This window comes from the organism of the source record quoted next, unplaced genomic scaffold (assembly GCF_019419815.1).
Source record: "Pyrus x bretschneideri cultivar Hongxiangsu unplaced genomic scaffold, Pyrus_bretschneideri_v1 Contig26, whole genome shotgun sequence".
Classification (NCBI taxonomy): Eukaryota; Viridiplantae; Streptophyta; class Magnoliopsida; order Rosales; family Rosaceae; genus Pyrus; species Pyrus x bretschneideri.
The window spans coordinates 3,961,331-3,977,275 of NW_025999568.1; the positions used below are offsets into that span (position 1 = coordinate 3,961,331).

The window sequence follows — 15,945 nt, forward strand, 5'->3', positions numbered from 1 at the left end:
TTTTAAGTTGTCAAATTTTTAACACAAGTTTGTCATTATTTATCAGTGTTTTAAAAATTGACCTAGGCAGTGAAGGCCTGCTGTGATATAAGGCAAATTGTTTCGAGATATCGGTCTAGAGCTAAGCGGCCGCCTAGGCGATTTTTTTATTATTTTATTAATTGTGTGTGTGTTTTTTTTTTTTTAGTTTCATGGTGGTATACTTATGAAAATGGTGTACCTAATTCGCAAATGATGGATTTACTACAAGTTCATCCAATAGTGAAACGAATTGGAACACTTTTGGGGGGATATATACAAAGAAAAGAAATAAACTAGTTGTAACAAGGTTAAATAATTTAGTCTATGTCCCATACAAGAATAGTTTTTTTTTTTTTTTTTTTTTTTTTTTTTTTAGTATAAATAGACACTTATTTACAAGATATATAATAAATTTATATAAATCTGCCTGATCACCTAAACCCTAGACCTCTGTTTACCGTCCGACTAGCACTAAGCATTTTTAGAACGTTACTATTTATATAGTGACACTGCTACATGGGTATCACTCTATGTCCTACGCAGACTAAAAATCCCCAATGTCCTAATGCAATGTGGGTACCACCAATTCCACGTAGCATATTTTGCATGGCCAAAGAATATTAACGTGGCCATTTCACATCCAAATTGCTTTCTATAACCTTGAAAGCAGTACCACATATAATTTGATCATAACACTAAATTCCTAAGCAATTGACTAAACAAGATATTATTATTCCTAAGCAATACTACATAAGGTTATTATTACATAATTTGATCATAACACTCTAATTTCCATAGCAACTATTTTATGTTTTAAGGAGAATTACTATTGGCACTCCAAAAATCTCAATTAGCACTTCAAACTTTCTATAATTAGAAAGAAAAATACATTTGTGAGGAGTGCAGAATAAGATTTTTGGAGTGCTAATAACAATTCTCATTTTAAATTAAACATTATATTGACTATTGTAATATAGACATCCTATAAAGCAATTTTTTTGTCCAAACATTTAAAGCAATTAAATGAAATAAGTTAACACATTTATGGGATATAAAATCCTATAAGATTTGAAATTTAACGTTTATGGGATTAAACAACAAACTCCACCCTTAGAAAACCTTAAACCAATTAAAAATTGGTGATTTAAATGTGGAAAATAAGTTATGAAAAAAAATGTTTTTCTATTGAATGTTCATAGCAATATAATGGTCATTTGTTATGATTTTGCAATATGATGGTCATGGAGAAAAAATAAGTTTGAAATTTTTTTGGTGAAATTTAAATTTGAAGATACATATTCAATATAATAATGTTGAATTTGAATATAAACATAAATCTGAGTGACAGAATTTTAGGATTTTCAGTTACAAACTTGATAATGTGAGAGAAATTATAAATTAAAATTTGTTGTAAAAAAATAAAAAAGATGACTTGGAAGTATTTAATAGTAAAATGTTGAGGTGTACAAAGCCAAGAAATTTTGATCAAAAACTGAAAACCAATAAAATTTCAGTCTATGAATATTGGTGACTAGGGATTGGATCCTAATTTTTTCTTTTTTTTCAATTCCATAGCTCCATCGTTTTGGCAATTTGGTCAGATGGAAAACGTGTTTTACCTTAATTTAAGTAGCATCAAAATGTTTAATTAATTTAGGATTAAGATAAACCTTTGTTTTTTGTGATTTATATCCATACCAACCACACGTTTCCGTAGCTTCATACACCATGAAAGATGTTGTTATCCAAGTTGACCATAAAATTCCGAAGATGACTTTCTTGTCCATACTTCCTACATATTTAGTAACTACAAAGCAAACTTTGCATTCTATTTGGTTTTCATTTTCATTTTAGCAAAATGATACCTACATATATTTTTTTTCCTATCCACCGTTCTCTGATTTTAGTCATCAAATTTAACAAATCAAACGAAAATAACAAGAATTTTTTTGTATTTTAAAAAGAAACGACAGTAGTTTTATTCCAACTCAAATAGTCCTACAATCATCTAAGAGGCTACATTAGGAGGTGAGAGAGTGAGTAAGCTTTACAATGAGTTTGCCATAATAATATGGTTCAATTTCACTTTTGATCAGAATCAAACTTAAATCTTTCACTTATAAATAGAAAATAATACCTTTAGACCATAATATTAAGTGGCGAGCTATGAAATCATATGTAATTGATTTGAGTAGTTTAGTATCCAAAATGATACGTGAACCCTTATCTATTCAAGGATATTCTAACAACATATCAAAATCCAATCCTCATTGTTCTCACCAACAACATGTAAATATAAAAGAAATGTAAAACCCATCACCAACCCAGATCCAGGAAAGACACCCAAAAAAGTAGAACATTATCCTACACAGGGACAAAACCGTAATTCACTCTCAAATATCCCGCCAATTATAACCACCGCTTCCTTCTAATCAGCCCCTTTTTCTGAAAATCCCCAAATTACCCCTACGGTTTTCCCATTTAAAATCCCTCTCTCGTGGTCTCTCTTTGTAACACACACTTAAACCCAATCTCTTCTTCCTCTCCGTCTGTCTCTCCCTCGCCCGCTGATCTTTGACCCGGCCCGAGTCGCGATCGCCGAACCGGCCGAGTCAGGAAAAATGACTCGGCGTTGCTCGCACTGCAGCAACAACGGGCACAACTCGCGCACGTGCCCGACGCGTGTCGGTTCCTCCTCCTCCTCCTCCCCCTCCTTAGGAGGCGGCGTGAAGCTGTTCGGCGTGAGGCTCACCGATGGCTCGATCATTAAGAAGAGCGCCAGCATGGGAAATTTATCCAGTGCGGCGGCGCACTACCATTCCTCGTCGCCGAACCCGGACTCCCCGAGCTCCGACCCGCTCCATGACCCGGTTCACGTTCCCGACGGTTACTTATCCGACGACCCCGCCCACGCTTCCTCCTCTGTCAATCGCCGCGGTGATCGTAAAAAGGGTATTTTTCCGTTTTCCGAACTCATTTCAATTTTTCGAAGCAAAAGTCGTTATCTTCTATTGATTTTGTTGGATTTGATTGTTACTTTCACATGCATGAAGTTGATTCTATTGTTTTTTTTTTTTTGGGAATTGAGTCAAAATTTTGATTGAAAATATGAAATATTGATTGAAAATTTGAAATAATCTGACAGAATTACATTATTTTATACGTATTGGTTTTGTGTTCATTATGTATAGATTTACTTTAAATTGAATGCACAAGTGTATGTGCTTTTCTCGAGGAAGATGAGCTGTTCGTTTCCATGGTTTCGTCTTTCATGTTGACTTGGTCTTTGTTGTTCTGGGGTTATTTTCCTTATCTTTTTGCTTTTCATTGGTCTGGATTCTTTTCAAATAATGGGGTTAATTCAAGTCGTAATCTTGCTGGAACTCATCGGTTTCGCGGTTTCATTTGAAGTCATTGACATTGTTGGTGCGCTATGTTTGTGTGCATGTATTGCTTGGAGTTTGTGTTTGTATTGCTTTCAAGCCTGGAGTTTAGTGGTCTTTCAACAGGAGCACATGCTTGCACTTTTAACATGCCCCGACAAGCTAATAGATGCATTTGATTTTGGGGTTTTAGACGATTCATAAAATCGGCCAAAGGCTGTATTATAGTGCCTCGAATAATGTTCTGAAACTAGTCGTAAATCCTAATCCAAAATAGAATAGGAAACTAAATCTAATCTTAATCAAACTGGAAATTTAGTTATCTTCCAGAAAAGGTTGCTCTTAGGACTCAAGAGTCATGTCTCATAAAAAAACAAGAACATAAAATTGTTTGTGATTTTTGAGTGAAATCTGAATAAGTAGGCCACTTTCCTGATACAGATGATTGGTATAAGCTCTATGTATTGCTCTCGGAGCTGCCTTGTTTGAAGCTAACTTAGGCAGTGGAGAGTATGCTAAAACTCTTTAAGGGTAGCATTTTCTAGGGGCTCAAGCTTATCCAGTAAGCATTTTACCTCTATTGTGATTTATCCAAGTATAGGGTGTCATTCTGATCATATTCTGCATGTTGCTTGGAAATGAAATTGCTTTATGCTTAGAATTCTCTTATTCCAAATTTTCATGAAATGTATGTGTTGCACTGAATCTATTGGCAAATGCTCTCCATGATTACTCAGCCAAAATGGGGGCAACTTTTTGCCTACGCTCTGCAATTTGATGTGATTTCTGTTGAAAATTTCTTTGATTGTCATGCATTTGATAATTGCACATAGGCAAGTGAATGGGTCAGATCAGATGGGCCAGTCCTTTTTAGTACTAAATTTGTTTTTACCCTATTTCTGCAATCCGAATAAGGATTGTTCTTCCTGTGGTACAGAGGTGTGCCCAATTCATTGAGTCAGTCATCCTCTCTTCAGTGAACTATTTCTGTTATCATATCAGAACTTGAATTGTTGCTTGCATAAAATCATTGTAAAATGTATTATAATTGTCTTCATGTCCACCATGTTTTGCAACCCAATCTTACTTATTGATCAATTCTTAGGGTTTATAATCAATCTTTATTGGCTTTGGTTCTCAGGAACGCCATGGACAGAAGACGAGCATCGAATGTTCTTGATTGGTCTCCAGAAATTGGGGAAGGGAGACTGGCGTGGGATAGCACGGAGTTATGTGACTACTAGGACTCCCACCCAGGTGGCAAGCCATGCCCAGAAGTATTTTATCCGACAGAGTAATGCTACACGAAGAAAGAGGCGGTCCAGCCTATTTGACATGGTTCCCGATATGGTTTGTCTTGACTCTTACTCCATAATTTATTTCTTTTTTTAATTGTTATACTCACAAATGTGATCATGCTATCAGACACAGAATCTGGTTTTCTATATTAGGCATCGTATGGTAAGTGGTAAAAATGCCCTTTCTTTCATTAAAAAGATGAATGTATTGCGTAAAGATGATCGATGGCATGGGATTTAGCTATTGTATAAGTTTAGAGCTATTCGTCCTATCACTATGTAATTTTGCCAAATAAATTGGTGTTAGATTCTGCCATAAGGTTAAGATAATGATACTAAAACTTTCGTTTGCATTGTTTGTTATCTGTTTTCAAGGCACCTCCCTTGCCAGAAGAACAAATTTTTCTGCCTTCTTCTTGGGAAGGAGATTCTGAAGATGCAAACTCACTACCTTCATTAAATCTTTCCCTCAGCTCAGAGAGCAAACCCATGGAAACCACACATGAAGAAACAGTAATAGAACACGATCACGAGCCTGCAATGGGATCAAATGGTTTCCCGCCAATGCCTCCACCTTACGTCCCAGCTTATATGTCCTACCCTTGGCCATATTGGGCACCAAGTGCAGTGCCCTTTAGAGAAATGGTTGGTGAGCCCTCTCGCCAACCGGTCTTAAGGCCAATTCCTATCGTTCCTAAGGAGCCTGTCAATGTGGATGCGCTGGGCATGTCTCAGCTCAGTCTAGGAGAGACGGAAAGAGGAGTGAAGGAGCCTTCGCCTCTCTCCTTAAAACTACTTGGAGAGCCGTCAAGGCAGTCGGCATTCCACCCGAATGCTCCAGCTAGTGAGCCGGACTTGAGCAAAGGCAAGAGCAGTGCGATCCAAGCAGTCTGAATTGGCGAAATGGAGCAGCGTCTCGGTCTTCTTTATCGGCTGTTTTGTACAATTATAATGTTATATTAGACATTCTCTTTTGTTGTATTTTTTGCAATGGTCTGAAGTCTTATAAATAACATAGGCTAGATAGCTATTCTTTCTAATTGTAAACAGCTAGATATTTCAAATTTAATGAATTTGGTAACTTAGTGATGCCTTTTGTTTATGAAATCTGAATTTCTTGTGCTCTTGGCATACAAGCTGATATGGCAACGTAATTAGAGAAAGCTTTCATTTGATAACCGTTTGGTTTTTAGTTTTTATTTTGACTTTTTTAAAATAAATTATTTTATTTTATTTTATTTTGGCTATATGATTAGTTAAGTCAGCAATACAGTTAGTAAGTTTATTAGTATTTGATTAGAGTTGTTGGGATTTCTGTTATAAAAATATAGTTGTGTAATCATTCTGGATTGAATACAAGTCTCATAATTATCTCTCTAAACTCTCTCTAGCTCATCTTTCTCTTTGTTACTCATTATTCATTTTCTCTTCAATTCTCAAATATTTCAATGTCATGGTATCAGAGCGAGGTTGGGCCACGTCACCCTGTTTGTGTTGTCCACGTGTTAGGCTTCACCACATGTGAGGGGGCATGTGAGAATGTGAAGTAAAAAGAGTCTCACATTGGTGAAAGGAGAAACCTTGCAAGGGCTTATAAGAAGTTGGGTTACTCCTCATATAGCCAATTGGTTTTATAGTGGAATCTCAACTTTTTTCATAGTATCAGAGCCACCAGACTCACGCTGTGGGTTCTGGTGGTTCCATTTTTCATCTTTTTCTATTTTAGTTTTTTATTCAAATATTCATTAGATATTTCGACAAGTCCTTCATTGTTTCAAATTTTCATTAGTTTTCATCTTTTTCTAGTTTAGCTATATATATTGTTTGGAGTTTCGTATCATAGGACTTTGTAGGTAAATATCCTGCTGTGATCTTGCTATCTTTCCCACTAATGTATAGTTTTACAAATTTTTAAGACGAGGAACCCCATAGGTCAATTGTAAGGTATTGTTGGCGAAGGCTGACCTGAGCCTTCCAAAACTTTTGTAAACGTGCTGTCAAAACCTATGGTTTATATATTGCTTGTGCAATTTCAACTTATTTGATCACTTTATGAAGAAACTTTGCCACTGTATATTCTTACAGCTCGACAGAACGATGAAGTAGATAGAATCACTGCAGCGATAGCGAAAATCGTGTACCTTGGATGCCCTAGGATTGAGGGAATTCTAAATATGACTTGAGCCATAGGTTTTCTTCTACCCCTGTCGAGAACCACTAACTTCTTAAAACCTTAAATTCATTTAGTTTTGTGTGGCAGAGCCTGTACCAAATTTTGACTTTGCAAACCTTAATCTCTCTTGTTTAAATCAAACATGTTCTGTGAACTTTTTCTGTCGGTTGGGGAACCCTTATAGACAAGCTGTTACATTTTCTAAATATGTGTTTATTGGGTTTGGAACCATACAAGTTTCATCATGGAGACTATGCTAACTCAAACAAATATTTACTGGGTATGTGATTCAAATAAGGAACTTTCTTTTAGCCTAAATAATATGCATGCATACTTAGATATGTCTTTGATTCAGGTGACCATGAGCTGAAGAAATGTGTTATTTTAGACCTAGAAGTTACTTTTACAACCTGGAGTAAGGAAGATGAATGTTTGATACTGGCGAGCGATGGCATGTGGGATGTGAAGTCTAACGAGGAGGTGATGAGGTTCACCCGCGTGATGCTTAAGGACTAGGTTGCACAGACACTCCAAAACTCCGAAGTGTTTGAGTGTCGGACATGCACACAACTTGGACACGGTCATGACACTCACGATCAAGACACAGTTTGGGCACGGTCAAGACACAGTTTGGACACAGTCAAGACACAGCATGGGCCTTTTTGTAAATTTAAAAAACATTTTGCGGCAGTTTTGGAAATATTGAAACTAAACGTAAAAGAGTCCCCGACCTCAACCTAATTTGTTGCTTAATTTTATTTACGGAAATGAGTAGTGCTTTGTTATATTATGAATTCGAAGTATTGTTTTTAATATATGTAATATTTATTATATTTTAATCGTCATGTCCTAGCAGTGATTGTGTTCTTGTTTTTTGAGATTTGTCGTGTCGCTATATCGACGTGTTATGTGTCGCCGTATCCGTGTCTGTGTCTATACTAAGGGACAAACGTAGGAAGTTGGTGCTGGGAACCGAACATTCACAAAGCCCTGTCCAATATGTTGCTGAAGAAATAGTAAGGGCTGCATTCTACACTAGTCATGATATTTCAGTAATCGTCATCGACTTCAGAGGCCTAGAAGGAGGCCTCAACAGAGGGTAGCGGATGCATGATGTTGATAGAAGTTCGATAAAGCGATGGACTCCAATGTGAAGAACTTTGAAGGTGGTGATGTCGAAAACATGGATTAGAAAGCAGGAACAAGGCTCTATTACTCTTTCTTCTTGACATTTGGTACCATGTATGTACAAGTATTGGAAGGATAAAACTTATTTCAAGGAATTTCCGAATTAAAACAATTCGGGCAGTCTTCAAAATCAATTAGTAATTTAACAATGTAGTTTAGATATTTAATTAGAATAATTCTCCAATTAGCCTTGCGGCTTCTTTTGCATGCTTATTTGGCTTATACAAGAATTCAAATGTAGATCCTGGTGAGGAAAATGGTATAGGGAGGACACGGTCTTGTTCACCCTCAAACTGGAACCGGAATCGTAAATTATCATTGATTTGGTTTGGTTTTACATAAAATTATTATGAAAACTGTCCGGTTTGGTTCATGTCGAACTTGGTTCAGTTTCACCGGTTTACGGTTCCCACAAAATTTAATATTTCTTTTTCAGATCCTTGTACTTCGATATCAAATCCTTACATTTCAACCACAAATTGAACAAAAATTTAGCCGCTACCGGAGATCTTCAACCTCTAGATATCATTCTACAAGGATCAAAATCTCTGTCACTGATGATGATACTAGAAAAAGAAAGAAACAAAAGAGGAGAGGTTTAAAAAACGAAGAAGAAAAAGAAAGAACAGGAAAAGAGGAAAGAGAAGGAAGGAGAGGAAAACAAAATTCAATAGGGAGAAGAAGAGAACCGCGCGGGGGAAGAAAGAGAGAAATGAAGAGAGAGAGAGAGAGAGAGAGAGTAACAATTGGACCTAAAAGAGATGGACATAAATTGGGCTTAATAATTAAGGAAAACTACTAAAAATGATTTCAAAACTTTGAATTTTAATCAAAAGCTATCTAATAACTTTTTTAATGATAAGGACAAGAGAAAAAAAAAAATTATCAAATGTGCAATCTCCTTTGTCGCTACATCTTCTGGCTGCTTGTTTTTCCAGTACTATCAACTGGGGTCCAAAAATTGCCTTGCCCAAAGCAACTCCAATCATGGCTGCTCCAATATCTATTTTACAACACACACATCTATATATTTGTACTATAGATATACATCAACACCCTACTACATGTTATATATTATTGACATATGAAGCATTGAAGAGTACCTTCTATAACTTTATTTACCAAGCCACTACCTTTTATACCTACAATTTTGATTTACATGATGCACCATTAAGACGAATGCGATGTTCCGAGCAATTTCCATCCATGAAACCGCTAGCACGGTGAGATGTTTCGGAAATTGTGTGGTAACCAAAATTTAGGGTTTTTTAAGTCCACACGGATGTTGAAATGATTGAAGAGTTGAGATGCTTCTGAAATTGAAGGACATGAAATGGGGTACGATTTGGGCTAATATTCGTGGGTGTATTCGATTTTATTGGTTTCATTTGCGTTTATTTCGTAGAGGGAGAATGTGAGATTGTAAGTGGAGGAGACGAGGAAGTTGCAGATAGGCGGACAATAGAAGAAAATTAAGTAATTTGTGTTGAAAGTTAAGAAATTGAAGAGGTACAGAGAATAATTGATGAGATCAAAGAAAATTAGAAGAAGAAAATGTGTTTTGAATGTGAGAATGTGCCAAGAAAATTCAAGAAGAGGAGAGAGAAGAATGTAGTACCGTTAAGTTTCATAAACAGTGTAGTACCGCTAAGTTTCATAAACAGCGTAGTAAGTTTTATACAGTTTGTGTGAGGATGTGCAGGTCCATATGTCAATTTTTGCTTAATTTTTTTTTAATATTAAAATTATTTTTTCATTAAAATTTAAGTTCTTTTTGTCATTTTTATTAAAATTTAAGAGTTTTTCATTAAATTTAAGTCCTTTTCATTAAATAAAGTTATAGCATGATTTTTTATTATAATAAACTTAGTCCAAACCATTTTCATGAAAGTTCCCTAATAATTAATATATAAAAAAAGAGAAAATTATTCTAGCTGGTTAGGTTCAGTCTGGTTGATTCTCTTAGAGGTAAGAATTGAAATCGAAACCGGTTCAAGCTGGTTCAATTCGATTCTTGGACCAAAGTTGACTTTTTGGTCAACACAATTCTTTTTGTTTTTTTTATCCAATTTGGTTTGATTTCTCGATTCCACGGTTTTTATGCCCACCCCTAATATGACCTCCTCACATTCAAGCCTTCACATTGTGTGAACACACTATACGAGAAATTTTCCTCTAGAGCAGAGACTTTCTGTTAAGTCTTAGGTTCTAATACATATATTTTAAGGAAAGTTACCGTTAACACTCAAAAGTATCCGTCATGCCTTTACCTTTCTTATTTCTTTCCCATTAGAGAGACGTATAAGATGATTAATTTAAAGTGTCAATAACAGCCCCTTTCTAAATCACGTTCCTTTGTAACAAACATTTTTCACTAAACGACTTCATTTATCGATAGATTTGGCAACCAAAATCATGTCTCTTATATTTTTTTTGGATAAAATTTTCGGGAAAAGGAGCAAAGTCATCAGAAGCCATATAGTGCGGTTGATGCCTTAATTTAAATAATTTCTAAACGAAAATGGGATTCTTAATTCTTATGATGAAGATGTGCAGAATTGATGCTGCAAGAGAACAAAAAGCAACCTTAAAGGTAAGGTTCTGTATGACATCAATGCCCACAAAATTTGGATTATTCCAAGGAGGGAGCTACATTCTTGTTTAGGAAAGAATTATTTTCGAAATTTGGAAAGAAGTGTATTTTCTCTAGATGTTCCTGTAGCAGCTAATTCTTAGACATTGCAGTCCCAAACCATTGCCTTTAGGGGTAGTCTCATTGACTTCACATATGAGGACGACGAGCCTGGAGGCCCCCTAAGTCCCAACGTTGAAACTGTTTCTTGGGTCGTTCTACCAGACAAGTTCAACAATGATTATTCAAAATGTTCACCTACAAAACCTTGTTCCAACTAATTTCACATTTTGCAGAGGCCATGCTGGAGGTGTTTAGATTAAATGATACTTACAAAGAAGATGGCAGGGTCTTGATTGTTACTGCATGAACTATTTTCATGAGTATGCATGTTCAATTGCTAATTAAATTTTAAATCTTCATAACACAATATTGCCTACAGTACTTAAAGGTTGCTCTTGCATCATTCGTTCTAGAAAAAATTTATAATGCTTTGGGAGCTTGATATTCCGGATATTTAACCGTTAAATTTTAAATCTTTTATTTTAGTTCCATTTTTATGGAAGAAGGGCCATGCATCCAACACTAACATCTACTGACTTGTCTATTATTGCAGAAAATGGAATACTGTGACACAATAAACAAAAACTGCAAGAATGCCAGGAACAAATCTGTACTTTATACAATTTTTATGAAAAAATAGAATTCAACTTTAAACTTTCGGCTGAACTATCATAACCTTTTTAATTATTATTATTCTGTCATTTTCAGATGGCTGATGCAAATTTTTTTTAATTGGATTTTGATAAATATCAAGTATTATGCCTAAGCAAGCATTGATCATGTTCCAAAGGTGGGATTCTTATCAACATACTAGAAAGCGATCGGAAAAAGAATCACAATATATGCCAGCTTAAAATAACACACAATATAATCATATTCTGATCCCACTTCACCCACCCAGTTACCCCATCAGCTTTTCAACTCTTTTAACAATTAAAGCAGATACAAAGGAGCAGATGTGACCACACATCTTGAAAAAAAAAAACACAAAGTGGAAGAGAGAGAACCGTTATACATCTCTTTACTTTGAGATTTTTTAATATACACCGTTGTATAACATATATCAAATTTTTTTATTGTTGATTTGTCGTGAACAAATGAATCTTTTCCAGTACATTTTAGCTTTCGTTACTCAGCTATAAGTCATACAATGAAATATAGTCGAATTTTCACTTTCTTTCTGCTTTCTCATTTTAACATCTTTCGGAAATTGAAATGAAAAGTCCACTCGATGGTGAAGTTTATGTGATCAATCATTATTGAAATATTTTCTCTCAAGTGACGTTCTCCTAATTTGGTCACTTGAGCTGATGATTCTCTATCAACCAAATCTTTTTGTTCCATTTTAATAAGGATTTAGGAGTCTTCTCTATTAGGAAACTTTTTTAACAGAAGAGAATGCTAACTATATTATAAAACTTTAGAATAAATAAGATTTTGAAGCTTTCATTTAATAAATGTGATGAATCTATACCCTAATAGAGAAAACAAACAACAGAGAAGCGAAGAGACCAGAAAGCAATAGACAAACTAATACTAAACACGAGTGTTTAAATTCTTAAGGATCAAGCATGCTTGGATACAAAGTTGAAAATTAGAATACGCTAAACAAACAAAAAATGGATTCCGAAACTACGAATATTCCTTAAGAAACACTAATAAATCGTTTAGAAAGCTTCATAACCCAAAGAGCCTACATTTTGCTTGAACACTCTTATAAATAGAGAAATCTAAAGAAAACTCTAATCCTAATAGGCATAGATACCTAAAATCTTAACCTTAAAAAAACCCCCAAGACACAAAATACCAAAAATAACTTTTAAATAATAAGAAATCCAAAGACTAATTAATTAACTTTTCAACAAATCTAGGATTGACTAATGCACCATTTCTAACTAAACTCTTGATTTAAATGTACAAGGGTGAGAAGTTATCATGTTACACCCGTACATTTTCATCAAATAATAGTTAAGGCTGGTGCCCAGTACATTAGAGAACAAACTTTTAGCCAACTGAAATCGCGTTACTATGTTAAGTTGTTAGCTAGCAAGCCAGTGCCTCCATTACGATGTTAGCATGATTTTTAGCCTATATGTAATTGGTACTAGACGGAATATCCTGTAATTTAAAATTCAATATATGCCTTGATTGATTAGTCAGTATCACTAGTCAACTAAGATCAAATTTTGTTAATTTACCAAAAGTAAGAATAAACAATTATATTTGGTTTACTAACATGATCCTAGTTAACTAAGGTACAGTTCAGTACACATTTAAACTCTGGTAAACTTAGTTTTATTTATTTATTTTATTATTATTATTATTTTTGTTTTTGAGATTACATAACAAGCACAAAAGGGCAGGAGCACCCCCCTCCCCAACTCATAACCTAACCCTATCAATGACCTACAAAATAGTCGGCCAAAAGGTTTGGAGGTCCCTCGAACCAAGACCGAGAAACCGAATCATGCAGAGCAAATTTTGCGAGGCGATGGCCAAATCATTAGCCTGACGATGAACATGGGCAATAGTAACTCCAGTGATCCTTGACATGAAAGCCTTGGCATCCTTAATGACAGGTCCAATAAAAGACGTGTTCGAAGATGACCCCCGCAAAGCAGTTGGGATCTAGAATGAATCACACTCTAAAATAGAATTAGAAAACCCTTTTTAACTATCATCGCCAAACCCTCACGAGCTGCTAGAGCCTTCGCATGAGCCGGAGAGAAAACATTCTCAAACTGAGCCATTCTAACAGCCACAAAGAGGCCCAAAGCATCCTTCACAATAATACCAACCCTGCCCTTCTTCTCACTCTGAATCCAAGAGCCATCAACATAATTTTAAAGTGGCCCACTGAAGGAGCAATCCATCAAGCCCTATGCGGAGAAGAAACAACAGTAGTATAAATAGAAGGTTGAGCCCCAAGGAAATCAAATAGCCAACATAAGGATTTCACTATAATTAAGGCAGGGCCCTCGACGTTCCCCTTCCATAGTTTGCAATTTCTAGCCCCCTATATTGCCCACCAAATCATAAGGCATAAATCAAAGTCTGCTTGCTTTAGCAATGAGGCTAATAGAAGGGCCCAGTGGTCCATGGTCTCAATATTACGACCTTTAGGATGAAGCCCCAAGAGGGAAGCAATCCAGACACAAGTAGCGAACGGACAATCTCTCATAAGGTGAATCGTAGATTCCCCCAAAACACCGCACAACAAACAAGTGTCCTCCACCCTTAAGCACATCTGGATCAAATTACCACATGTAGGAATAATATTTCGACCTTCCATGCACAGACTTTGACTTTTGGTGGGACAGAAGCAGCCCAAATACAGGTATAAAGTTTGTTTAAAGGGTTGGGTCCAGAGCAGAAAACAGCGCTCTTACATTTTTCACTAACCCAAGCAAGGGCCATATGATAACCGCCTTTGACCGAGAAGATGCCATTCCTATCAAAATGCCAAACCAAGCGATCCCTTGGTTTTCGAAAGCTCAGCAACAGATAATGGATAAGATCAACTTCCAATATAGAGAAGAGGGATCTGAGTAGAGGAATGTTCCACATATGAGCAATATCTTCAATTAGCTTACTAACCAAAGACAATCACAATCTGCTGGCTTCGGATAGAAGATCCGAAATGAGGATGCTTGGGGGATCCAACGATTCTCCTAAATGTGAAAAACCTCTCCAGACCTCACCTGCCATCTTGAACCCCTAATCAAGACTTCATGGGCTGAACAAATGCTCATTTAGCAGTAAGAAGCCCCTGCCTTTACGTTAGCTTTTAGGATTATAGCAACTAAAGAGTCAGGCTCCTGCAGAATTCGTCACTCTTGCTTTGCCAAAAGAACCAAATTGAAAGCATGCATGTTCCTAAAGCCCAACCCGCCATCGCACTTAGGAAGACAAATGTGATCCTAACTCAGCCAATGGATCTTTTTTCCCTCATCAGACCCTCCTTACCAAAACCTAGCTACCAACCGATTAAGGTCATTGCAGAAATACCTGGGTATGAGGAAACAGGTCATGACGTATAGCGGGATAAATTGGACAACAACTTTAAGGAGCTCCCGACCTGCAGCACTAAGAAGCTTCCCATTCCAACTTTGAAGTCTCTTCCAAAGCTACTCCTTAATATAAGCGAAGCGCTCACCTCTATTTCTACCAACAAGAGTGGGCATACCGAGATACTTCTTATGTCGATCAACACGAGTCACCCCCATCAGCAAAGATTAACAACCTGGCCCAAAGCCATTTTATACTCACACAGGATTGACAAAATCAGACCACAATCTTCCGGAGTAGCCTTTGTAAAGAGTAAGCAATCGTCAACAAATAAAAAATGAGTAACAGGGGGTGCACCGCTGCAGATTGATACTCCCTTGAGTCTACCCTCACTTTCCCGCTTAGCAATAAGGGTTAATAAGCCCTCAACATAAAATAAAAAGAGATAAAGGGATAGTGGGTCCCCTTGCTGAAGCCCCCGGGTGAGGTGAATATAGCCACACAGTGATCCATTGATAATGATCGAGTATGTGACGGAGCTAATACAACACAGAATAAGATCGATCCACTACTGTGGAAAACCGAAAACCAAATTTGATCAGCACGGACTCCAAATAATCCCACTCAATCCGGTCGTAAACTTTACTTATGTCAAGCTTGAGCGATAGGAAGCCCTTTTTTCCCCTTCTTCGGTGACTAACACAATTCGCCACCTCATTAGCAATACTAATATTATCAGAGATAAGCTGACCTGGAACGAAAACACTCTAGTACTGAGAGATCAGGTTGGGCATGATGAGCTACAGCTGGTTCATAAACACTTTTACAGCGATCTTGTACAGGACGTTAGACAAGTTAATAGGCCGCAGATGTCCTATTTCCTTAAGCTTATTAACCTTTGGGATCAGAGTAACGTAGATGAAGTTAATCTTCTTCAGAATTTTGCCTAAAGATAGGAAAGAAAGCACAACATTCACAACGTCGGGGCCGAGAATATCCCAAACTTTTGGAAGAAAACTAGTGGCATCCCGTATGGACCCGGGGACTTGGAAAAATGCATCTGAAACAAAGCAGCCCTAACTTCATCACTTGAAAACTCAGCCTTCAAAATCTCGGTCATCTCTGGGGAAAACCTGTAATCCAAAGCATCCAGGACCACATCGCCACCCGCACTATGCC

At 36.5% G+C, this 15,945-nt stretch overlaps 1 protein-coding gene across 1 annotated transcript; it reads left to right on the top strand.

Moving 5' to 3' along the window:
• The first annotated feature begins 2,519 nt into the window (after positions 1-2,519).
• On the top strand, positions 2,520-5,791 carry LOC103944815 (transcription factor MYBS3-like). The gene is made up of 3 exons (XM_048587211.1): positions 2,520-2,973; positions 4,546-4,754; positions 5,078-5,791. The coding sequence occupies exons 1-3, from the start codon at positions 2,643-2,645 to the stop codon at positions 5,594-5,596; spliced, it is 1,059 nt and encodes a 352-aa protein (XP_048443168.1). The 5' UTR covers positions 2,520-2,642; the 3' UTR covers positions 5,597-5,791.
• Positions 5,792-15,945: the final 10,154 nt, after the last annotated feature.